The 19,126-nt window shown below is 30.6% G+C and overlaps 1 protein-coding gene and 1 long non-coding RNA gene across 3 annotated transcripts; both read right to left on the bottom strand.

The window, feature by feature from the left end:
* Positions 1-4,337: 4,337 nt before the first annotated feature.
* On the bottom strand, positions 4,338-6,930 carry LOC113293178. Of its 2 annotated transcripts, none has more exons than XR_003332098.1 (5): positions 6,692-6,930; positions 5,343-5,849; positions 5,168-5,252; positions 4,894-5,085; positions 4,338-4,813 (listed from the first exon to the last, which is right to left on the bottom strand). It is a non-coding gene; the product is annotated as an uncharacterized LOC113293178 (long non-coding RNA). The 2 variants fall into 2 exon arrangements; XR_003332099.1 differs by lacking the exon at positions 6,692-6,930 and adding an exon at positions 6,049-6,586.
* An 8,140-nt stretch (positions 6,931-15,070) lies between these two features.
* LOC113295571 (glutamic acid-rich protein-like) lies at positions 15,071-17,774 on the bottom strand. The gene is made up of 5 exons (XM_026543902.1): positions 17,693-17,774; positions 17,445-17,615; positions 17,138-17,239; positions 16,936-16,968; positions 15,071-15,753 (listed from the first exon to the last, which is right to left on the bottom strand). Exons 1-5 carry the CDS (start codon positions 17,772-17,774, stop codon positions 15,071-15,073), a joined length of 1,071 nt encoding a protein of 356 aa, XP_026399687.1.
* Between the last annotated feature and the right edge of the window lie 1,352 nt (positions 17,775-19,126).

Below are 19,126 nucleotides of genomic sequence, written 5' to 3' on the forward strand. Positions count from 1 at the left end.
TTTTTTTGTGTTTATTTTCAGGAATTTTTCCTATAGCTTTTGGTATAGTTGACATTGAAGATAAACCAAATTGGGTATGGTTTTTAGAGCATTTGAAGGAGATTCTTGATGAGAAAAGAACTATAACTTTTATAAGCGATCGAGGTAAAGGACTGATACATGCAGTCCCATAAGTTTTACCAGGCTGCTTTCATTCCTTCTGTTTTTATCACATGAAGCTTAATATTCCTGTTTCTAAAAGTGATAAGAGATAGAAGGCAGCAGTTAGTATGTTTAAGTATGCGTACTATGCTCTCACTTCTCAATGTTTTGCTTCCGCTTTGAAATCCATGAAATTGTACAACTTACATAAAATGATCATTTGGCTGAACGGAATTCCTCATGAGAATTGGGCAACTTATACATTTTGGGAATGCGTTATGGAGAAAAGAGTTCTAGTGTTATTGAATCTTTCAATAGTTTTATAAAAAATGACAAGGGACTTCCACATTCATTTTTAGCGGATCAAATTCGGGTTCATCTTATGGATTGGATGTATAAAAGGAAGAAGGAATCTGAAAAGTGGAAATCAGTCCTTACACCCAGAATGGAACACAGACTTAAGACCATTAAGGATCTTGGTAGAAGCTACAGGGTTAAGCCAGCAGGGGATGGTTTGTTTGAAGTGTATACATTAGCTCCTCCAAAGAAGCATTTAGTGGAGTTGTATTCTATGAGTTGTACTTGTCGAAGATGGGATGCTAACGGATTCCCATGTTCCCATGCTATGCAAGGCATTCTAAGGTTTTTTTTTCTCTTGTTGTTATCTTTTCTACATATTACATTGATCTTTTCTACATATTACATTGATCTTTTTTGTTTTCCATTGTTGTTAACTGATGAGTCCTTTTTTGTTTTCTGTAGCTACTCTAAACACAATGTATACCATTACATTGATCCTGCGTTTATAACTGATTGCTATCAAAATGCCTATTCACATCCAATTGTCCCCATTCCTGATGTTGAGAAACCAAATGAAGTTGATGAAGCCAATAAGGTTAATGCTCCTACTGTTGTTAGAGGACCTGGAAGACAGGAAAAAAAAGAGGTACATACCTCGTTCTGAAAAGCCTAGGAAAAAACGAATGTGTGGCAACTGCAGAAAGTTAAATCTTCACAACAAGAGAACCTGTCCAGATCCCCCTGGTAAAGCTCCAGTCGCAACTACTACAAGAAGAGGACATGGATTGGGAAAATACTTTGGCTTATAAGTGAACTTTTAAACAAATTATTAGTTCTCTTCACAACTATTAGTTCTGAAATGCTACTACAAGAAGAGGACATGGATTGGGAAAATACTTTGTCTTTATTATTTCTGAAATGCTACATTTATGTTTTTTTGAACAAAATACTTGGCTACATTTAGTTCTGAAATGTCACATTAGTTCTGAAATGTCACATTAGTTCCGAAATGCTACAAATCTAATTTTTGAAATGTTACATTAGTTCTGAAATGCTACATTTATGTTTTTTGAACAAATACAGGTTAAAAAAAACTTGAAAAGTATCTACAGCTCTTGAAAAGTACTATAACTTCACAGCTCTCTTTATTATATTCACTTGTTTGTGCCTGTGAAGATAATAATCACACTTTTTTTTTAATATACTTTGTGAAGAGATTATTCACACATTTATTTTAGCCCAGATTAAACATGAACAGGATTTTAAGATTAACTTATATATTCTGAACGTAAGAAATCTGAACCTAAGTAATCTTACTAAGTTATATAGTGATAATCTGAACTTAAGAAATCTTATTAAGGTACATATATTATGTGCAGAAATTATTTACATGTTTTATTTAGCCAAGAAATTAAAGTAGAACAGTAATACATATAAACAGGATTTTAAGATAGTGATAAGCTGAATATATTTTTTAAGATTGGTGGTTCAGATTATCAATATATAACTACAAGTACTACTACCAGGATTTTTGAAGATATATAGTGATAAACTGAATATATTTTAAGATTAAGTTTCAAGATATATATTGATAATCTGAACATAAGATGTCTAATTAATGTATGTAAACAAATAATCCAAACATAACTGAGTAAGTTGAAAGATATTTTTTTTGTTGCAGTTATTCCATGGAATTGTCTTCCTTCCAACTTTCTGCAAGTGTGGTTGCAGTGAGTAACTTGAAAGTTATTGTCGCCCTCTTCCTATGAATTTTCTCTTTCAGCATATCTGCATCTTCCATGCTACTTTGAAATCCATCATGATTTTCATTTAGTGATTGTCTTTTCATAAAATGACAAACATACAGTAAACAATCATTAGATTGCCCTTGTTGTGGTACTGGAGCTTCATAGACCATAGCTTTAGAAACCTTCTTTAGGCCCTCCTTCTCCATGAACTTGTTGATTGCTCCCAAGCATTTATTTGCCACTTCTTTGGCATTTGTATAGCAGCGTTCTCTTGATTGGTCAGACCACGAATTGTAGTGCAAGAAATATTTTTTCTGGACAAAGTACTCCAGTAAAGTCCAATGTTGTGTACAATCCAACTCTTCATGGTACTATGGTATCATAATCTTCTTCACAATAGAATTCATATTTGATATTGGTAATGTAACTCCGTGTTTCAATGATGTTTGCATAGTATCTTTGTGTTTGACAAAAAAATGAAAAGAATTTGATAAAATGACTTAGTAACAAGTACTATAGGAATTCATTATTCACTCATTTTCAACTGTGTAGAATTGACTTAGTAAAATGACCTGATATTAACTTAAATATACTACCAGAAGATGTTTTTTTTTTACTGTGCAGATATCATTGCAACTGTGCGATCCTGCAGATATTTTGTCTAATGTTTTTTTCCCAACAAATATTAAATTTAGTAATGAATCACCAAAGACTTCGCATCCAGGTATAGTACTTTGATGTACTTATTGATTGTATCTTTCTCAAATGCTTTCTTGAGCTTATAAACTTTGTATATAAGGATATTGGCGTCCAAAAATGCATTAAACATGAGGTCCTCGATACATTTCCCTGATATGCAAACTCTGAACTCATCCTCACCGTCAAACATTGACGTTACTTTAAAAGCAATTGACCTGCAATTTTCATAATATTGAAAAATTAATTTAGTTATTGAAAACTTAACGAAATTTTATAAACAAGATCTTACGTTGTAGTTGCTTTTTTTAAGAACTTAAGCACAACATCTTGCTGGCATTCCTCCATTTGCAAAAATAGTTTGGTCTTATTCACATTCTTCTTCAGTTGCGTGCCAGTTGATCTCATCTTAATTTTGCTAACTTCACGTGTTAACTGCGTTTTGGATGTGGAGGCAATTGTTGACCTCATCTTGCTTTTTTCCTTATCAGAAACAGGGGAGATAATGGGGTTTGCTCGCTCCTTTTTTTCTTTATGTTTGCTATCCTGGTCTTCATTTTTTCTTTTCAAACTCAGTTTGTTTCCATGCATATTAAAGGATACCAAATACATATAAGTTCTATTGAAGGATAAAAGAAATTAAAGGATAGAATTTACATATAAGTTCTATTAAACGATAAAAGAAATTCAAATACACTTTGAGTTTTCAAACCTTTTTAAAAATGGATCCTTCTAGGTCTGTGCTTTGAACAACCGAAGCAGAAATATGGTCCACTAAATTTTCAATAGATTTTTCTAGATTTCCCAGTGGCATATTATCTACTAAATTTTCAATAGAACTTTGTAGACTTTCTGTAGCAATTGGCTTCTTCAGTATCTTCTAAGAGAAAACAGATGAAACTTGTTAAAATGATGATTTTATTTTCTTAAAATAAAAATGATAACGAATTTATATCTTTTATGTACCTTTTGTATCCGAGCAATTACATCCTTTGTTGGAGTGGCAACCTTTGGTTGTATTTCTTGTACTTTGAGCGGCAGCATTTTGTTTGAAATTCTACCAAGTCGTTTGATGAGTGTTTCATTATCCATTGATGTTTGACTTCCTTCAAGTATTTCTGTTTGTTCGTCCGTTGATATTTCTCGTTTTCTTGTTGAAATTTCACTTGGTCCCTCCTCAACTTTGGAACCATGAAAATTAAATTCCATTAAACAAAAAAATTCTTAATGTTTCAGTAATAAGAATAAAACCCAAAAACAAAATTCCTTCTTCACATATACACATATACAAAAAACAAAAAGAAAGAATCCTTCTGTGTAGAACATATTCACAGAGAAGGACATTCTCTTCGTTTCAGTAATGAGAATTAAGAAAAAAATATATGAAGGAAACATTCTGTGTAGAACATATTCACACATATTTTACTGTGATGATATTAACCACAAACTATATACTTCTTCAAAATCTTTTTTTAATATTTCTTTGGTTGAAGTTCAAAGACAAAATGTGTGTACAAAATATAAAATATTAAAAAAAATACATGTTCAAAATCTTTTGTGGAAAAACCAAAACCTAATGAAAAGGTTGGGCTACTTGCTTGTGAATTTTGTAGAACTCTTCCACATAATTTTTCTGCTACAAAAGTTTCAGGAAGGAAACAGTCTTCGTGTAGTTGGCTCAAGGTAAGCTCTTTTTCAATTTTCACTTTCATATTTGCTACGTTTTCAATGTTTTCTTTGGCTTCCCCAACCATGTGAATCTTGACAGAATCTTGCTCAATCTCAACCGTTCGTACGCCTTGTAAATCGTTGTCAAGATACAAATTTGGATCTTCACTATCATCAAGTTTTGTTACTTCGGAAGAATAAAGAGTGTTATTTAGGAGAGTCATGATAGCTCTTTCAGCGGATATTTTTAGCTCTGAAAACTGTAAATATACAATATAGAGTTTGTAAGTAAAAATAAAACCCGACATACGCAATCAATACTAAGGAAAAAGAAACTTACTTCTTCAGTATTGTCATCACCCAAATGTGGTTCATATAGAGAAGCATAGATATATGCTGACGCGGCCCCTTGAAATAATTCTTATAACAACTTTTCATTTGAACTTGTTTCAATTTCATTCATCTCCAGCAATTTATTAACCAAGAAAGGAATAAACTTCAGCTCTTTCACAACTCTTTTGATAGGTATACCCTAGATAAAAATAATAAAAATCTTAAGATTTTAAAATTTATATACTTAAAATTTGTAAATAAAGAATCCATTTTCTACAAACCTTTTTTTTTTTAATAACCCATAGTGTCGTTCAGGACACCCATGATTGCTCTTGCTACTTCTTTATTTAGTTCAGATGACTGTGGCTGTAATCAAATTAGAGACTTTTTCATAACTAAAAAGATTGCGTGCAATAAATATCCACAACATAAAGTAATGTAATTTTAAAATCTTACTGTTGTCGCATTTCTTATTCCCTTTTCTTTTTGAAGCATCTTATTAGTACTCTCTACTGCATATTTCTTTTCTTCAACAAATTTTGTTCCATAAATATCAAAATCTGGATCCAAAATTTCTTGTTCTTATATATTCAGATACACTTTTTCTTCTAGAGTACTCTCTACTACGGTACTTTGTTGGAAAGCTTCAAAGTATATTTCATTCATTATTTGCTCCATTTTCACGTTAATGCCTTCATTGTTAGACTTCATTTGCTGCATCATTTCCCATTTTGTCTTGATAGTTGATCTTAATTTCTCATACTTCCAATCTGTACTTTTTTCAACGGACAATCTTCTAGTTCTTTGCTCATTTACTTCATTTTGATAATCTTTGTCTTGTTGCCTAAGTATTTCATTTTCAAATGCAGTATTTGAATAAAGGTCATGTTCTTTTTCAATGACTTTTTTGGATAAAAATTCATTCTCTATGACATCTATCATATGTAGTACAGAAGGAGACAACTGTTGACAAAAAGAAAAGAAAATATATCAATACATAAGAGCTAAAAAAATATATTTGAACTCTGGCTAAATTATAAATTTATATGTGTATATATACTATGTGATTGAACTATTCACAGGAATATATACTATATGATGGAACTATTCACAGGTATATATTATCCCGAAACAGCTTAAAATATATTGAAATTCATCTTACCGAATTCGGTGAATCATCCATGTCTTTTTTTGAGCTTTTACTGAGGAATTATTTGTAATTTTTCAACTAAACATCTACAGGAATTAATCTATTTTAAAAGAGAAATAAATTATGGATTAAAAACAAACCACAATGAATCAACATTACATTGAAGAGACAAAGCCTACGGTGAATTAAAACCAAAATTACATCTAAGGTATATATACTATGTGATGGAACTCTTCACAAGTATATATACTATGGTGATGGAAGTATTCACAGGGATATATACTATGTGATGAAACTATTCTCACGAATTTCTGTGATGGAACTATTCACAGGTATATATGCATTTCTGTGATGGAACTATTCACAACTTAAAAATCAATGTCTATGGTGTAAATTACAGATAATCCAAATTTTAAAAGCTTAAAAATCAAATTCCATTACTGAGGAATTATCTGTAATTTTTCAACTCAACATCTACTGGAATTAATGTATTTTCAAAGAGAAATAAAGTTTGGATTTTAGATAAATCATAACGAATCAAACAGAAATTAAAACAAACAATACGTTATGGTCATGGTTTTGTAATAAAAAGAAACACAAAACAAAAATTAAAAAAGTATCCTTAAATCAACAACAAACATTTTAATTACAGTACCTTTAATGATAGGCGTAAAATCAACTGCCTCTTTGAAAATGAAGGATTCAAATATTTGATTTTAATCTTCAATTCTTAGTATTGATCAAAAAAAACTAAATCGTGAATAGTTAATGAGATAATGAGAGCAGAGAGATAATGACCATAAGAAATTGAAATCATTTTTCAGAAATCCGTGGTTTCCCGTAAGAAATTGAAACCATCGTGAATAGTTAATGAGCTAATGAGCAGAGAGCAGAGAGGTAACGAGAGCCAAATGTGGATGGAGAAAAGAATAAAATAGTGACTAGATAATTAAAATATTCACAGCATTACATGTGTCAGATTTTGATGCAAAGCATTTTTAATGCAGTAATTTATAACCACGAGTATTTTCTGTGATGGTAATACACACAAACTCAGCATACACCTCCATATTTTCCTGTGTAGGCATTATTCACAAATTGAAATTTTTTTGTCTACTTCTTCTCTGTAACTAATAAAAAAAATTGTTGGATCAAAACCATAAATATGTTGGATCAGTTTCATAAATATATCTGTACCATAAATCAAGAAAAATATAATTATAAATCAAAAAACTTACATGGAATAGGAAGGTACATTTTTATGTGTAAGTTTTTTTGATGTTACTCTTAAATTTCATTTTTTTTTTACTTTCAGATTTTTTGATTCAAAGACTGTGTTTATCATAAACAGTTAGGATTAGATAATATTCAGTTTATATGCAGGTATCATTTTCAGTTTTATCACAAGACTTTTTTTGTGTGAAGATATTATACACACACAATAAGAAAATGTTGAAATGAAAATGTTGCAGAATTCATATCACCACTTTGCATAAAGCAACAGTAAGCAAAAGTTTGAAATAAACTAATTGATATTAGGTGCATAAAGTAACAAGTATTTTCAATGAAAATAATAACTTGTAAGAATCCACAATAGAGTAAGATTGAAAAATGAAAACATAAAGTAACAAGTATTTTCGCAAAATAAGTTTGGTGAATTACACTAAGATATTATAATACTATTATAGTTATCAGTTTAATCATTCTTCTAGTTTATCAGACATCTTCCAGCTTCTTTCTGGGTCTTTTGTTGTAAGTAAACTATGCACCAACGCCACTCTCTTCTTATCCATGTTTTCTATAAGTTCCTTCTCACTTTTAAAATCAAATTCCTTGAAATTTTGAGAGTCTTACTTTGATCTTATTTTTATAAAATGTCTGACATGCATCAAGGAGTTTTTGGTATCTCCTTGAGGTACTTCAACTTCAACCATATCAACTTTGTCTACTGTTGTGAAGTTGTTGTGATCCAAGAATTTGTTGATGTGTTCCAAACAAAATTCAGCCATTACCTTAGCATTCTTTAAACAGTCACTTTTCGCTTTATCGAATGAGTTGAAATGCTCAAAACGTCTCTTGTTGATGTAGAATACCAATAGGGTCCAATGTTGTCCAATCCCCGCTCTATGTATAATAGGAATTAGAATCCTATCAGTCGTCCTCTCCATTTTTATTATAGGTTGAGTGACGGTACTTTCTATAATGCTCCCATATTTGTCAATGTCTCTGACATAAAGCTGAAATTATTTTTACAATGAAATAATATGTTAGGTATTTGTTGCCAAGGACTTTTACTATACTGTTACTATACAATGTGAGTAAAATAATTGGAATCAACAGATATATGTATCAAATATGCTATATAACTTACCGAAGTTGATGGATCCATGTGCAAAACTTTCAGATACTTTTGGTTGCAATATTCTTTTTTCTGATCTTCTTTGAAAGCCTTTTGTATTTTATATGTGGTGTATAAAAGCAAATCTGACGGGAGAGGATCATTGTACATTAGGTTCTCAATGGATTTTGCATACACATACAACGACAATCTATTAGGAGGCCCTCCTACTTGCACAGTCCATGCAATTGACCTGTGATTTTCAAATACAATAAAGAGTTACCACATGCCGATGTCTGTGTTTTTAAAGAGACTAAAAAAGATGGAAAAAGCTGAGAAGAATTACTAAATACACTATTTTAATACTACATAGTTGATAAGAGAATGAAACTTACTTGATTGTTGCATTATAAAAGAAATTGAGAACAGTCGACAATCGAATTAGATCTTCTGCCAACAAGTCATATAGTACTGCTTTACTAAGTGTTTATAATTTGTTGCTAGGATTTCTCTTCTTCTTTGGAACAACCACTTGTTTCTCAGGGTTCTTTCTAACCATATCTCTTCTGATTGCTCTTTCTTCTCTTGTTTGTGGTTCATTTACTCTTGCTTTAGATTTCTTGAAATTCTTTGATGAGTAATCTGCTCCATCAGTGTACATAGGATCGTGTTTCTTCGTCCTATTTTCACGAGTCATTATTGTTTTCACCACTGAAGACACTTCAACTTCTTTTCTTCCTCTCTTTCTGTTGTTGATTTTTGGATCAACAGAAACATTACTAGTCACCACTGCCAAGTCATCAGTGTTTTTAGGCATTTCATTACTTACTCCACCCTAAAAAATAATAGATTTATTACTTTAACATTCACAAAATATCACTCTCTGTGTAAAAAACAATAATTAACTTGGAAACAATAATTATGATTTTTGTCAAACTACTAAAATCATAGTTAACTGACCATACCTTTCTCAACTTGGAAACTGTCTTCTTTTTAGAGGCTTTCAAATGTCGATCATCTGAATGAATAGGAGTTGAAGAAGATGTTTCTTCATTACTTGTTTTCGCAGGAATAGGAGTTGAAGAAGTTGTTTTTGTATGGAATTACATCCTTTCCATAACATCTTCAGCGTTATCAAAATCAACAAAATTTTGTAAAGTTTCTTGTTCACTGACTTCTTCAAAATTTAAATCAGCCTTTTTTTTTCTTGAGATACAAACGGACTTGATTGACTATCCATACTAAATTTGACAATTTCATCAATGGATGAATCAATTCTTGCCTATAATTGATTTGAATAATCGTTTTGTGTGTTATCATGTTGCTCAGATATAACAAGTTCAGCATTTTCATTCAATTCTTCATTAGACACAGGCATATCAGTATGCACACCATCAAATTTTGTATTCTCTTTAAGTGGTTCTTCACGATTTACAGACACATCCATTTCTGTATCATCATGAAACTGTAAATTCTCATTATGAACATCAAGAAATTCTTCATTTTTTTTGTGGTTCTTCACGAGAAACAGGGACATCAGTTTCTGCGTCATCATCGTTATTCACACCATCAAAACTTGCTGGCGCATAATCATAGTTACTGATATCATCATCATCTTTTTGTGGGAACGCTTTTAAGTATATTTCCTTCATCGTCTCTTTCATTTCTTCATTACTAGGATCCATCTTATTCATTTTTTCCCATTTTAACTTTATAGTCATCCTCAAATCGTCATACTTGACTTCTTTGCCTTCTTCCAAATACAAAATTCCATCATCGTCACTTGTATTCAAAAACTCTTTTTCGCACTCAGTGAATTTATCAATCAAATTCTTATCAAACTGCAATGATTCATTTAATAATTAGTTTATTTTACTAAACTAATCACATTTGATATATAATTTTGTGGATTGTAAATGTTGATTCATATGCTTATGTGCAGAAACAGATTAAGATGCTTATGTGCAGAAACTATACATGAAACTTAACAAATAGATACATGATCTAAAACAAAAATGTATTCACACATTAATGAAAATATAAATATATCAACATAATTTAAACTTTATGGCAACATATGTCTGGAACCTCTTCTTTCAGCACTAATCTTAGCTGGTTTGAGAAGATATGTGGGATCTTCCAACAGGGGCGTAAAATACACAACACAAAAGGTTTTCATCCTATAAAAATCTCTTTACTAGCTTCTACTTCATTCATTCATATATGGCTATACCCATAACAAACACACACACAAAATATATGATTCTGTGAGGTTCATATTCACAATATTTTAATGTGAAGATTATATTCACATGGTATTTCTCTATACATAAATTTATATTTAATGACCACACATGGTATTTCTTTACACGTTTTTTTAATGTGAAGATTATATTTTCACATGGTATTTCTATGCAGACAATTACACATAAAATAAATATATTCAGCTTACCATACTCTATTAATGTAAAATTTAACTTAAAACTGATTCTGTGAGGTTCATCTTCACATTTTTTTAATGTGAAGATTATATTCACATGGTATTTCTCTGCAGATAATTACACATAAAATAAATATATTCAGCTTACCATACTAATTAACTAAAATTCTTTATGTGAAGGAAACTATACACATTCTTATAAAGATAGGGAAATTAAACATCCATACCTGATAAGTTGAGGTTTTCATGTTTCCCAGTAATGCTTTGCAAATATCTCTCAAGTTCCACCTGTCTAATCTTGGAACAAATTCGTCTTGTGATAAAGAATTTGGCTCCACTATGTGGGTATGCCCAGCAAACCAAATATGTTTCAAATTATTGTAAATAACTATTATTGTATTAAGATAAATTAACGCATTCAATTGGAAGCAAAAATAAACATACAAAGTTTCGTTATCACTCACCGGTAGATAAACAACGCATCCGGTAATACTCTGTGGTTTATTAAAACTTTTGTTGATTCGTCTAGATAAGTGAGCATGTATCAAGTGCGCCCATGAGAAGTTTTTACATTTGTCAAAGTCCTTCACTAAACCCAGATATTTCTCTTTTATTGCAGAAGGATCTTTAGTTGTGAAGAAGAGAGTATTGCACATGAAGAGTCCTATTAGCATTGCCAAATTTTCATTATTCTTCCTTCGTTCTTCAATTTCTTGCACTTCACCAGCTTCTAACACAGCAAAGATTGCATCAAATATGTCTTTCTTGGTTGCATATTTCCGAGTACCAAAATTCTTAATGTAAAATTCACTCTCTTTGAAGCCCCCACCATACATCGCCTTATTTGTTTCACTTCTTCTGCTTTCAATGCATGGAATCCCAGTTATAACACTGAACTCTTTTGGCGTGGATGTCATTAAATATTTTTTACCATTCCAACAATTTGTTAGTACACATTCTAGATATTCTCAGTACAAAAAATAAATAAACCATTTTGTGAGGTTAATAATCACAGAATTTTAATGTGAAGATTATATCCACATGGTCTGTCTATAAAGATTTTTACCCGTAAAATAAATGTAGTCAGTTAAATATACTTTATTTTTCATGAAAATTCTCATTACCTTTTGAAGATCGTCTATTTTCTTGGCCGATTCCATTGTAACTTTTTCCGATGATGGTATGCCTTCATTGAAAGTAATGCCTTGTTTAAATCCTTCCTGAAATCTCAAATAATGTCTCAAATTAATCAACAAAAATAAGTGTACACATTCTTGTCATTCTGTGAGGTATTTCTCTACAGACTTTTAGACATAAAATAAATATATTCAGCTTACCATACTCTATTTATGTAAAATTTAACTCAAAACTGAATCTATGAAGTTCGTATTCACATTTTTTCAATGTGAAGATTATATTCACATGGTATTTCTCTGCAGACTAATACACATAATCTATATTTATTATTATTTCTAATAATTATATTCACAATTTTAACTTAAAACTGATTCTGTGAGGTTCATATTCACAATTTTAATTCTGTTTCTGGGTTTTCAGCCAGAAAACCTAAATCCCCAATTTAGGATTTTTCAATTATTCTGTGATGATATTAACTTAAATATACTTAAAAACTAAATCCCCAAAAGTTATTATAACCACCACATGGTATTTCTCTGCAGACTATTGCACATAATCTATATTCATTAATATTTCTAATTACCTGTTGAAGCTCTTCTGTTGTCTTAGATGATTCATTTGTAACTTTTTCCAATGATGATATGTCTCCAATAGACAAGGTTTCTTTTTCATTTGTAACAACTGGAGTCACTTCTGCTGGTATATCTATCTTCTCTTTGCTAGTAGATCGTAGCAATTCATCAATATTTTGGATTAATGAGTCACTATCTCCATCCTGAAAATGCTCACAAACATGATTCATTTCAATTAAGTCTGTCAACATAAATTTTTAGTTAAACTTGAAAAAGATTAAGAGCAATAAACATCAGACACGATAAGAGAAAATTTATAGTTAAATATATTCAGCTTACCATACTCTATTTATGTAAAAAAATTTAACTTAAAACTGATTCTGTGAGGTTCATATTCACAATTTTTTAATGTGAAGATTATATTCACATGAGATTATATTCAATGTGAAGATTATATTCACATGGTATTTCTCTACAGATTCTTACACATAAAATAAATATATTCAGCTTACCATACTCTATTAATGTAAAATTTAACTTAAAACTGATTCTGTGAGGTTCATCTTCACATTTTTTTAATGTGAAGATTATATTCACATGGTCAGCAAACCATAATCTATATTCATAAAAATTCTGGATTAAAAACAAAAAATGAATTTGGGATACGTTAAAAAAATCGCATCCATTGTAACTTTTTCCGATGATGGTATGCCTTCATTGAAAGTAATGCCTTGTTTCAATCCTTCCTCAAATCTCAAATAATGTCTCAAATTAATCAACAAAAATAAGTGTACACGTTCTTGTCATTCTATGAGGTATTTCTCTACAGACTTTTAGACATAAAAATAAATATATTCAGCTTACCATACTCTATTTATGTAAAATTTAACTTAAAACTGATCCTGTCAGGTTCATATTCACAATTTTTTAATGTGAAGATTATATTCACATGGTATTTCTCTACAGACTCTTACACATAAAATAAATATATTCAGCTTACCATACTCTATTAATGTAAAATTTAACTTAAAAAATGTGAAGATTATATTCACATGGTCAGCAAACCATAATCTATATTCATAAATATTCTAATTACATGTTGAAGCTCTTCTATTGTCTTAGATGATTCACTTGTAACTTTTTCCAATGATGTAATGTCTTGAATCAATCCATCCTGAAATAAAGTATTGTTATATAATGTCTCAAGTTAATCAACAATGTTCATCAAAAATTAACTTTTTTCGTAATTTACCTCTTCAAGCTTTTTAATAATTTCATTATTCTTGTCATGAACATCCTTCTCTTATGAATCCTTACAAATAACATTATCTTTTTGTATATTAGATTTGGATTCTGTCAAACTTCGTTTTCTCATGATGTAAAACTTACTTGATTTTCTATCATCAACAGCATCCCGTATTTCAGGAGCAGAACTAATTTTTCCTGTATCAGTAGCAATACGACATTATTCTGGAAAAATAACATTCGTTTCTGAACTACCAGTTTCAATTGGCTCTTTATTAATATCTCCGACATCTTTCTGAACTTCCTGCTTAATTTAGTAATAAAATAATTAAAAAAAATATGTTTATTTACTAGTATTCATGTTGATATATTTATAGAAAAAAAAAGAACTACATAGTATACTTGTAAACCTAATAATATGTTCGCAACATCATCATCAGGAAGAATGTCTGGGAAAGCTTTGTAATAGATTTCATTCATCAGTTCTTTGATTTTAGCCACAGTTTGTTCATCAATATCATCAAATTTCTTCATTTTTTCCCAATTTGACTTTATAGTCATCCTCAAGTCTTGATATTTTTCTTCTCTATGTTCTTTGTAGTTATTCAGTACCACTTTTTCATTTTCAGTGAACCCTTCAATGAATTTATTTTTAAACTGCAATTATAGTGCAAAAACTATTCACACAACTATATGTTTATTTCAGAAACTATAAACATATGCACATAGAGACAACGACTATAGGAAATAGATATGCAGATGCTAGCTTAAACATAGAGACAACGATTGTAGGAAATATATACGATGCAGGTTTAACACAAATAGAAGTGGTACTACGATTTCAAATATCTCTCAAATACGATGCAGGTTTAACACAAATAGAAGATTCTCCACACCTTTGTCGTATTCATCTCTTTCAGTACTTCTTTGGAAATATCTCTCAAGTTCCACCTGTCTGCTCTTGGAACAAATTTGTGTTTTGCTAAAGATCCTGGCGTCACTATGTGGGTATGCTCAGCAAACCAAATCTGTATGAATTCATTGTAAAATAACTATTTTTTCAAATTGAAAAAATACTTGATCAAGATAAACATACAAAGTTTTCTTATAACTCACCAGCAGATAAACAACACATCCATTAATATTCTGTGGTTTCTTGAAATTTTTATTTATTTGTTTGGCCAAATGTGTGTGGATCACATACGCCCATGATAAGGTTTTTCATTTTTCAAAATATTTAACTAAACCAAGATACTTCTCCTTTATTGCACCAGCATCTTTAGTTGTAAAGAAGAGAGTATTTCACATGAACAGTCCTATAAGCATCGCCAAATCTTCATTTTTCCTCCTTATTATAGACTTTTCCATTTCCTCATCTTCATCATCTTCTGATACACTAAGAGACTGTTCCATTTCCTCATTTTCATCATCTTCTGAAAAATTAGGAGACTGTTCCATTTTCTCCTCTTCATCATCTTCAGTTTCCTCTAATTCATCATCAATTTCCTCATCTTCTTGAAATCCTAACATTTTAAAGATTGCCTTTTCTATCTCTTTCTTTCTTGCAGATTTACGATCACCAAAATTCCTAATGTAAAACTCACTCTCTTTAAAGTCACCATCATACATTGCCTCCTTTGTTTCACGTTGCCTGTCTTCAAAGAATGGCATCCCAGTTATAACATTGAACTCTTCCGGTGTGGACGTCAGAACATATGTTACATCATCCTTGAAAAATTCAAACTTTATTTCATCATCTGTTGCTTCTTTAAAACACATCAGCAACTGAATGCAAGCATCATTTAATTTGTCCCTGTGAGATGCCTTATAGTTTCTTTCCCATAACAGTAAGAACAAGTACCCAAATGGAGATTCTTTAATCTTATTAATTTGTTCAGCAGTCAATTTTACTTTTCGTTTCTTCATTGCAGTAACTAGAGAAGCCAAACCGTTAAAAGCTGCTCTATATGGCCTGTCTCCAGATGCTACAAAAACAAATTTAAAACATTTTTACTTATTTGAAACACATTCACCATACAATTGAATAACAAACATCTAAAAATAGATTATTTTTTAATACCCTTCTTAGATGGTCCAACACCCAAATTAACTTTTTTCTTTGTTTTGGAGAACCTTTCTTAGATGTCTTCTGTTATCTTGCTTCATTTGATTCTACATAAACAAAAATATGACTTTTTAGCATGACAATAATCATACAATGATTTTAGTAAAAATAATTAAATTCGTATAACATACATATATATGCATAAACAAGTTGGATTTTACCAAAAATTTAAGTGTGAAGATAATAATTACACTTTGTTTTGTAGATATATTACTCAAAACAGCCAAAAATTGAAGTGTGAAGATAATAATCACACTTTTGATTTTATTAACTAAAAAGTTGATTTTGTCAAAAAAAAATGTATGTGGAGATATTAATCATATAATGTTAATCTACAAACTCTTTCAAAAGGTAAATTTCATTCTTCAAACGAGAACATTTAGAGGATAAGTTAAGAAGAGGAACTGAAACCTAAGATGATAAAACAGATAGAAGAGGAACTCAAACCTAAGATGAATAAGTAAAGCAGCAAATGTAGAGGATAAGTTAAGAAGGAAAAGATTTTCCCTACATCACACAAACACTTAAGGTATTTACTCAAGCTTATAATAATTTGCAAGGAACTGCTTCGACTTGAACAATTTTTGATGTCTTTTATGATATGATGATATATCTTATACCTGAAAGCAATTTCTAGAATGGGTATAATAAACAGTGGAAGTGTTTATAAAACAGGTTGTATGGGTATACCATCACTTAGTCATTCATTAGTGAACAAAACAAACAGGTCGTATTGGTGTGTGGCACTGATTAGTTGGATGAGACGGACCCCAACATAATGATTTTTGAAACCAATCTATCTTATTAGTTGCAACTGATATGTCTCGACTCTCTGCTTGATTAGATAGTACGGGATTAGATAATGTTTCGACTCTCTGCTTGATTATATATTAATCATATAATGTTAATCTACAAATCTATAAATATATCAACATGAATAAATAGTCAAATCTATAAATATATCAACATGCTTCGTCTCAGAGGTGGGATGCAGATTTTTGTAAAAATAAATAGCCAGAGAGTCGAGACAAAGCATAAGTACCTTTCTTAGAATTCTTATGTTTTGAGCTTTCTTCTACATAAACAAAAACAAGTTTATATTAACTAAAAAGTTGATTCTGTTAAAATTTTTGTATGTGGAGATATTACACACATACTGTTAAACTTCAGAAAATTAAATAAATCAACATGAATACTAGTAAAACTTGAGACTATACAACATTGTAAAAACATAAATTTAATACCTTCTCCATCAGAAACATTAATATTCTTCTTACGTTTACCATTTTTCTTCTTATTGATGATTTCAACATAAACAAAAACAAATTTTAGTATGTGACTAATATCTTCACAAAACATTCATTTTCTGTCAGTACAAAGTATGTGAGTAATATCTTCACAAAAGTTTGTATCAAACCGTATTCGAAGATCATTCATTTCGTACAGATAAATGTAAACATATCAAACATGAAACCAATTCCGAAGATCCAAATTTTGCACAGAAATTCATCATACAAAAAATAAGATACAAATTTCAACTAAAACATATACCTCTTTCAGAAGATTCAATATCTCTTTCACTTTTTTCATCTAATTCATTTTGACTTTCTTCTTCAATTAGTTTGTTCATCATCTGATTAGTTTGTTCTTCATCTGATTCACTATCTTCTACAATTTGATTTCTTTTCCCTTTGTTAAGTTTACCCCCATATTTCAATGCTCCTTCAGAATAAAAATTCAACTTTTAATTATCAAGTACAAGTAACATAAACAAGTAAAGGTTTTAACAACTAAACTACCTCTCTGTAATTGCTTCAATGTTTGATGTTCTTCTGGATCAGATTCAGAATTCGTCTTTTTTCTAGGTTTTCTCTTTCCCATTTTTATGATGATAAAAAATCGTTTTTGATGATGGATTTCAGTAAACAATTTATCGAGAGTAGAATTTAACAACTTATCGAGAGTAGAAAGAAATTTAAATTTTTTTCTTTCTGAGTGTGTTTTTTCTTTCTGAGAGTGTTTGCAGTTATGTAACTGGCGGAGAAAGAAATGGGGATATAACGATACATATCCTGAAATTTAATATTTTATTGAAAGTTATTTTGGTAATCTAACTTCTAATATTATGGTAGGGCCTTAAGAATAATTTACATATTTATTTATATGACCCTGGAGTCACGAGAGTAAGACCCGTAATATATAGGGTCATAAGCATAATTCACTCCGGACGCATTACTTAAAATCATTATTCTCATTAGTTCTCCAGCGATCCTACTCATGCGGAAAATCTTCATTGAAAAAAATTCTGTTGCAGAGGTGCGGAGCACACTTCTCAATACTAACCAGCTCAATGCAAAACCACTCTCCACTTCCACTCTCCCCTTTTCAGATGATAAAAGCAAATAAAGAATTTGTCCTTTGCGTGAACATGGGGCTGAGTTCATTTGACAAAGATGTGCTGTATTCTATCTTCCGTTATAAATATCCTCGCATTTTTAAGGGCGATTCCGAAAGAATTGGGGGAGATTCTTTTATTCCCAACCCTTGAACAAGAATATGGATTGTCCTAAATGTTAGTAGAATACCTTAATGCCCTTTAATAATCGGAAGTAAAATAATTGTTTTTAAAATCCGATTATTGGTAATATAATCGGTAGTTAAAAAACACACGGAGACTGCCGATTGATATGAATTTGTGCTAAATACGTATTTGGGGCTACTCTATATCGGTAGTTATATGAACTATTTTGACTATCGATTAATGATAAATTCATCCACTACTCCAAAATTCAAAAAAAAAATGGATTTTTGCAAAATCTCATTTTGGGACAACTCTATACTCGGTAGTTATATGAACTATTTTGACTACCGATTATGGTTGGATATTGGCAAAGAGAGCCATCGCATAATCGGAAGTCAGGATAACTTCATTTATTATCGATTATAGGCTCAACCAAAATTCAAAAAATAGAGGATTTTTGCAAAATCTCATTTTGGGGCTACTCTATATTCGGTAGTTATATGAACTATTTTGACTACCGAATATGGTTGGATATTGGCAAAGAGAGTCACTGTATAATCAGAAGTCATGATAACTTCGTTTACTACCGATTATAGGCTCAACCAAAATTCAAAAAATAGAGGATTTTGGCAAAATCTCATTTTGGGGCTACTCTATATTCGGTAGTTATATGAACTATCTTGACTACTGATTATGGTAGGATTTCGGCAAA

The sequence above is a fragment of the Papaver somniferum genome, chromosome 7 (assembly GCF_003573695.1).
Source record: "Papaver somniferum cultivar HN1 chromosome 7, ASM357369v1, whole genome shotgun sequence".
Taxonomy (NCBI): domain Eukaryota; kingdom Viridiplantae; phylum Streptophyta; class Magnoliopsida; order Ranunculales; family Papaveraceae; genus Papaver; species Papaver somniferum.

Excerpts from the sequence above, each read along its gene's own strand:
- LOC113295571 (XM_026543902.1), bottom strand. The coding sequence starts at position 17,774 with ATGGGAAAGAGAAAACCTAGAAAAAAGACGAATTCTGAATCTGATCCA. Across the intron at positions 17,240-17,444 it reads TATTGAATCTTCTGAAAGAG|ATATTAGTCACATACTAAAA; the intron begins GTATATGTTTTA and ends TGTTTTGTGAAG. Across the intron at positions 16,969-17,137 it reads TAATGTTTCTGATGGAGAAG|AAGAAAGCTCAAAACATAAG; the intron begins GTATTAAATTTA and ends TTGTTTATGTAG.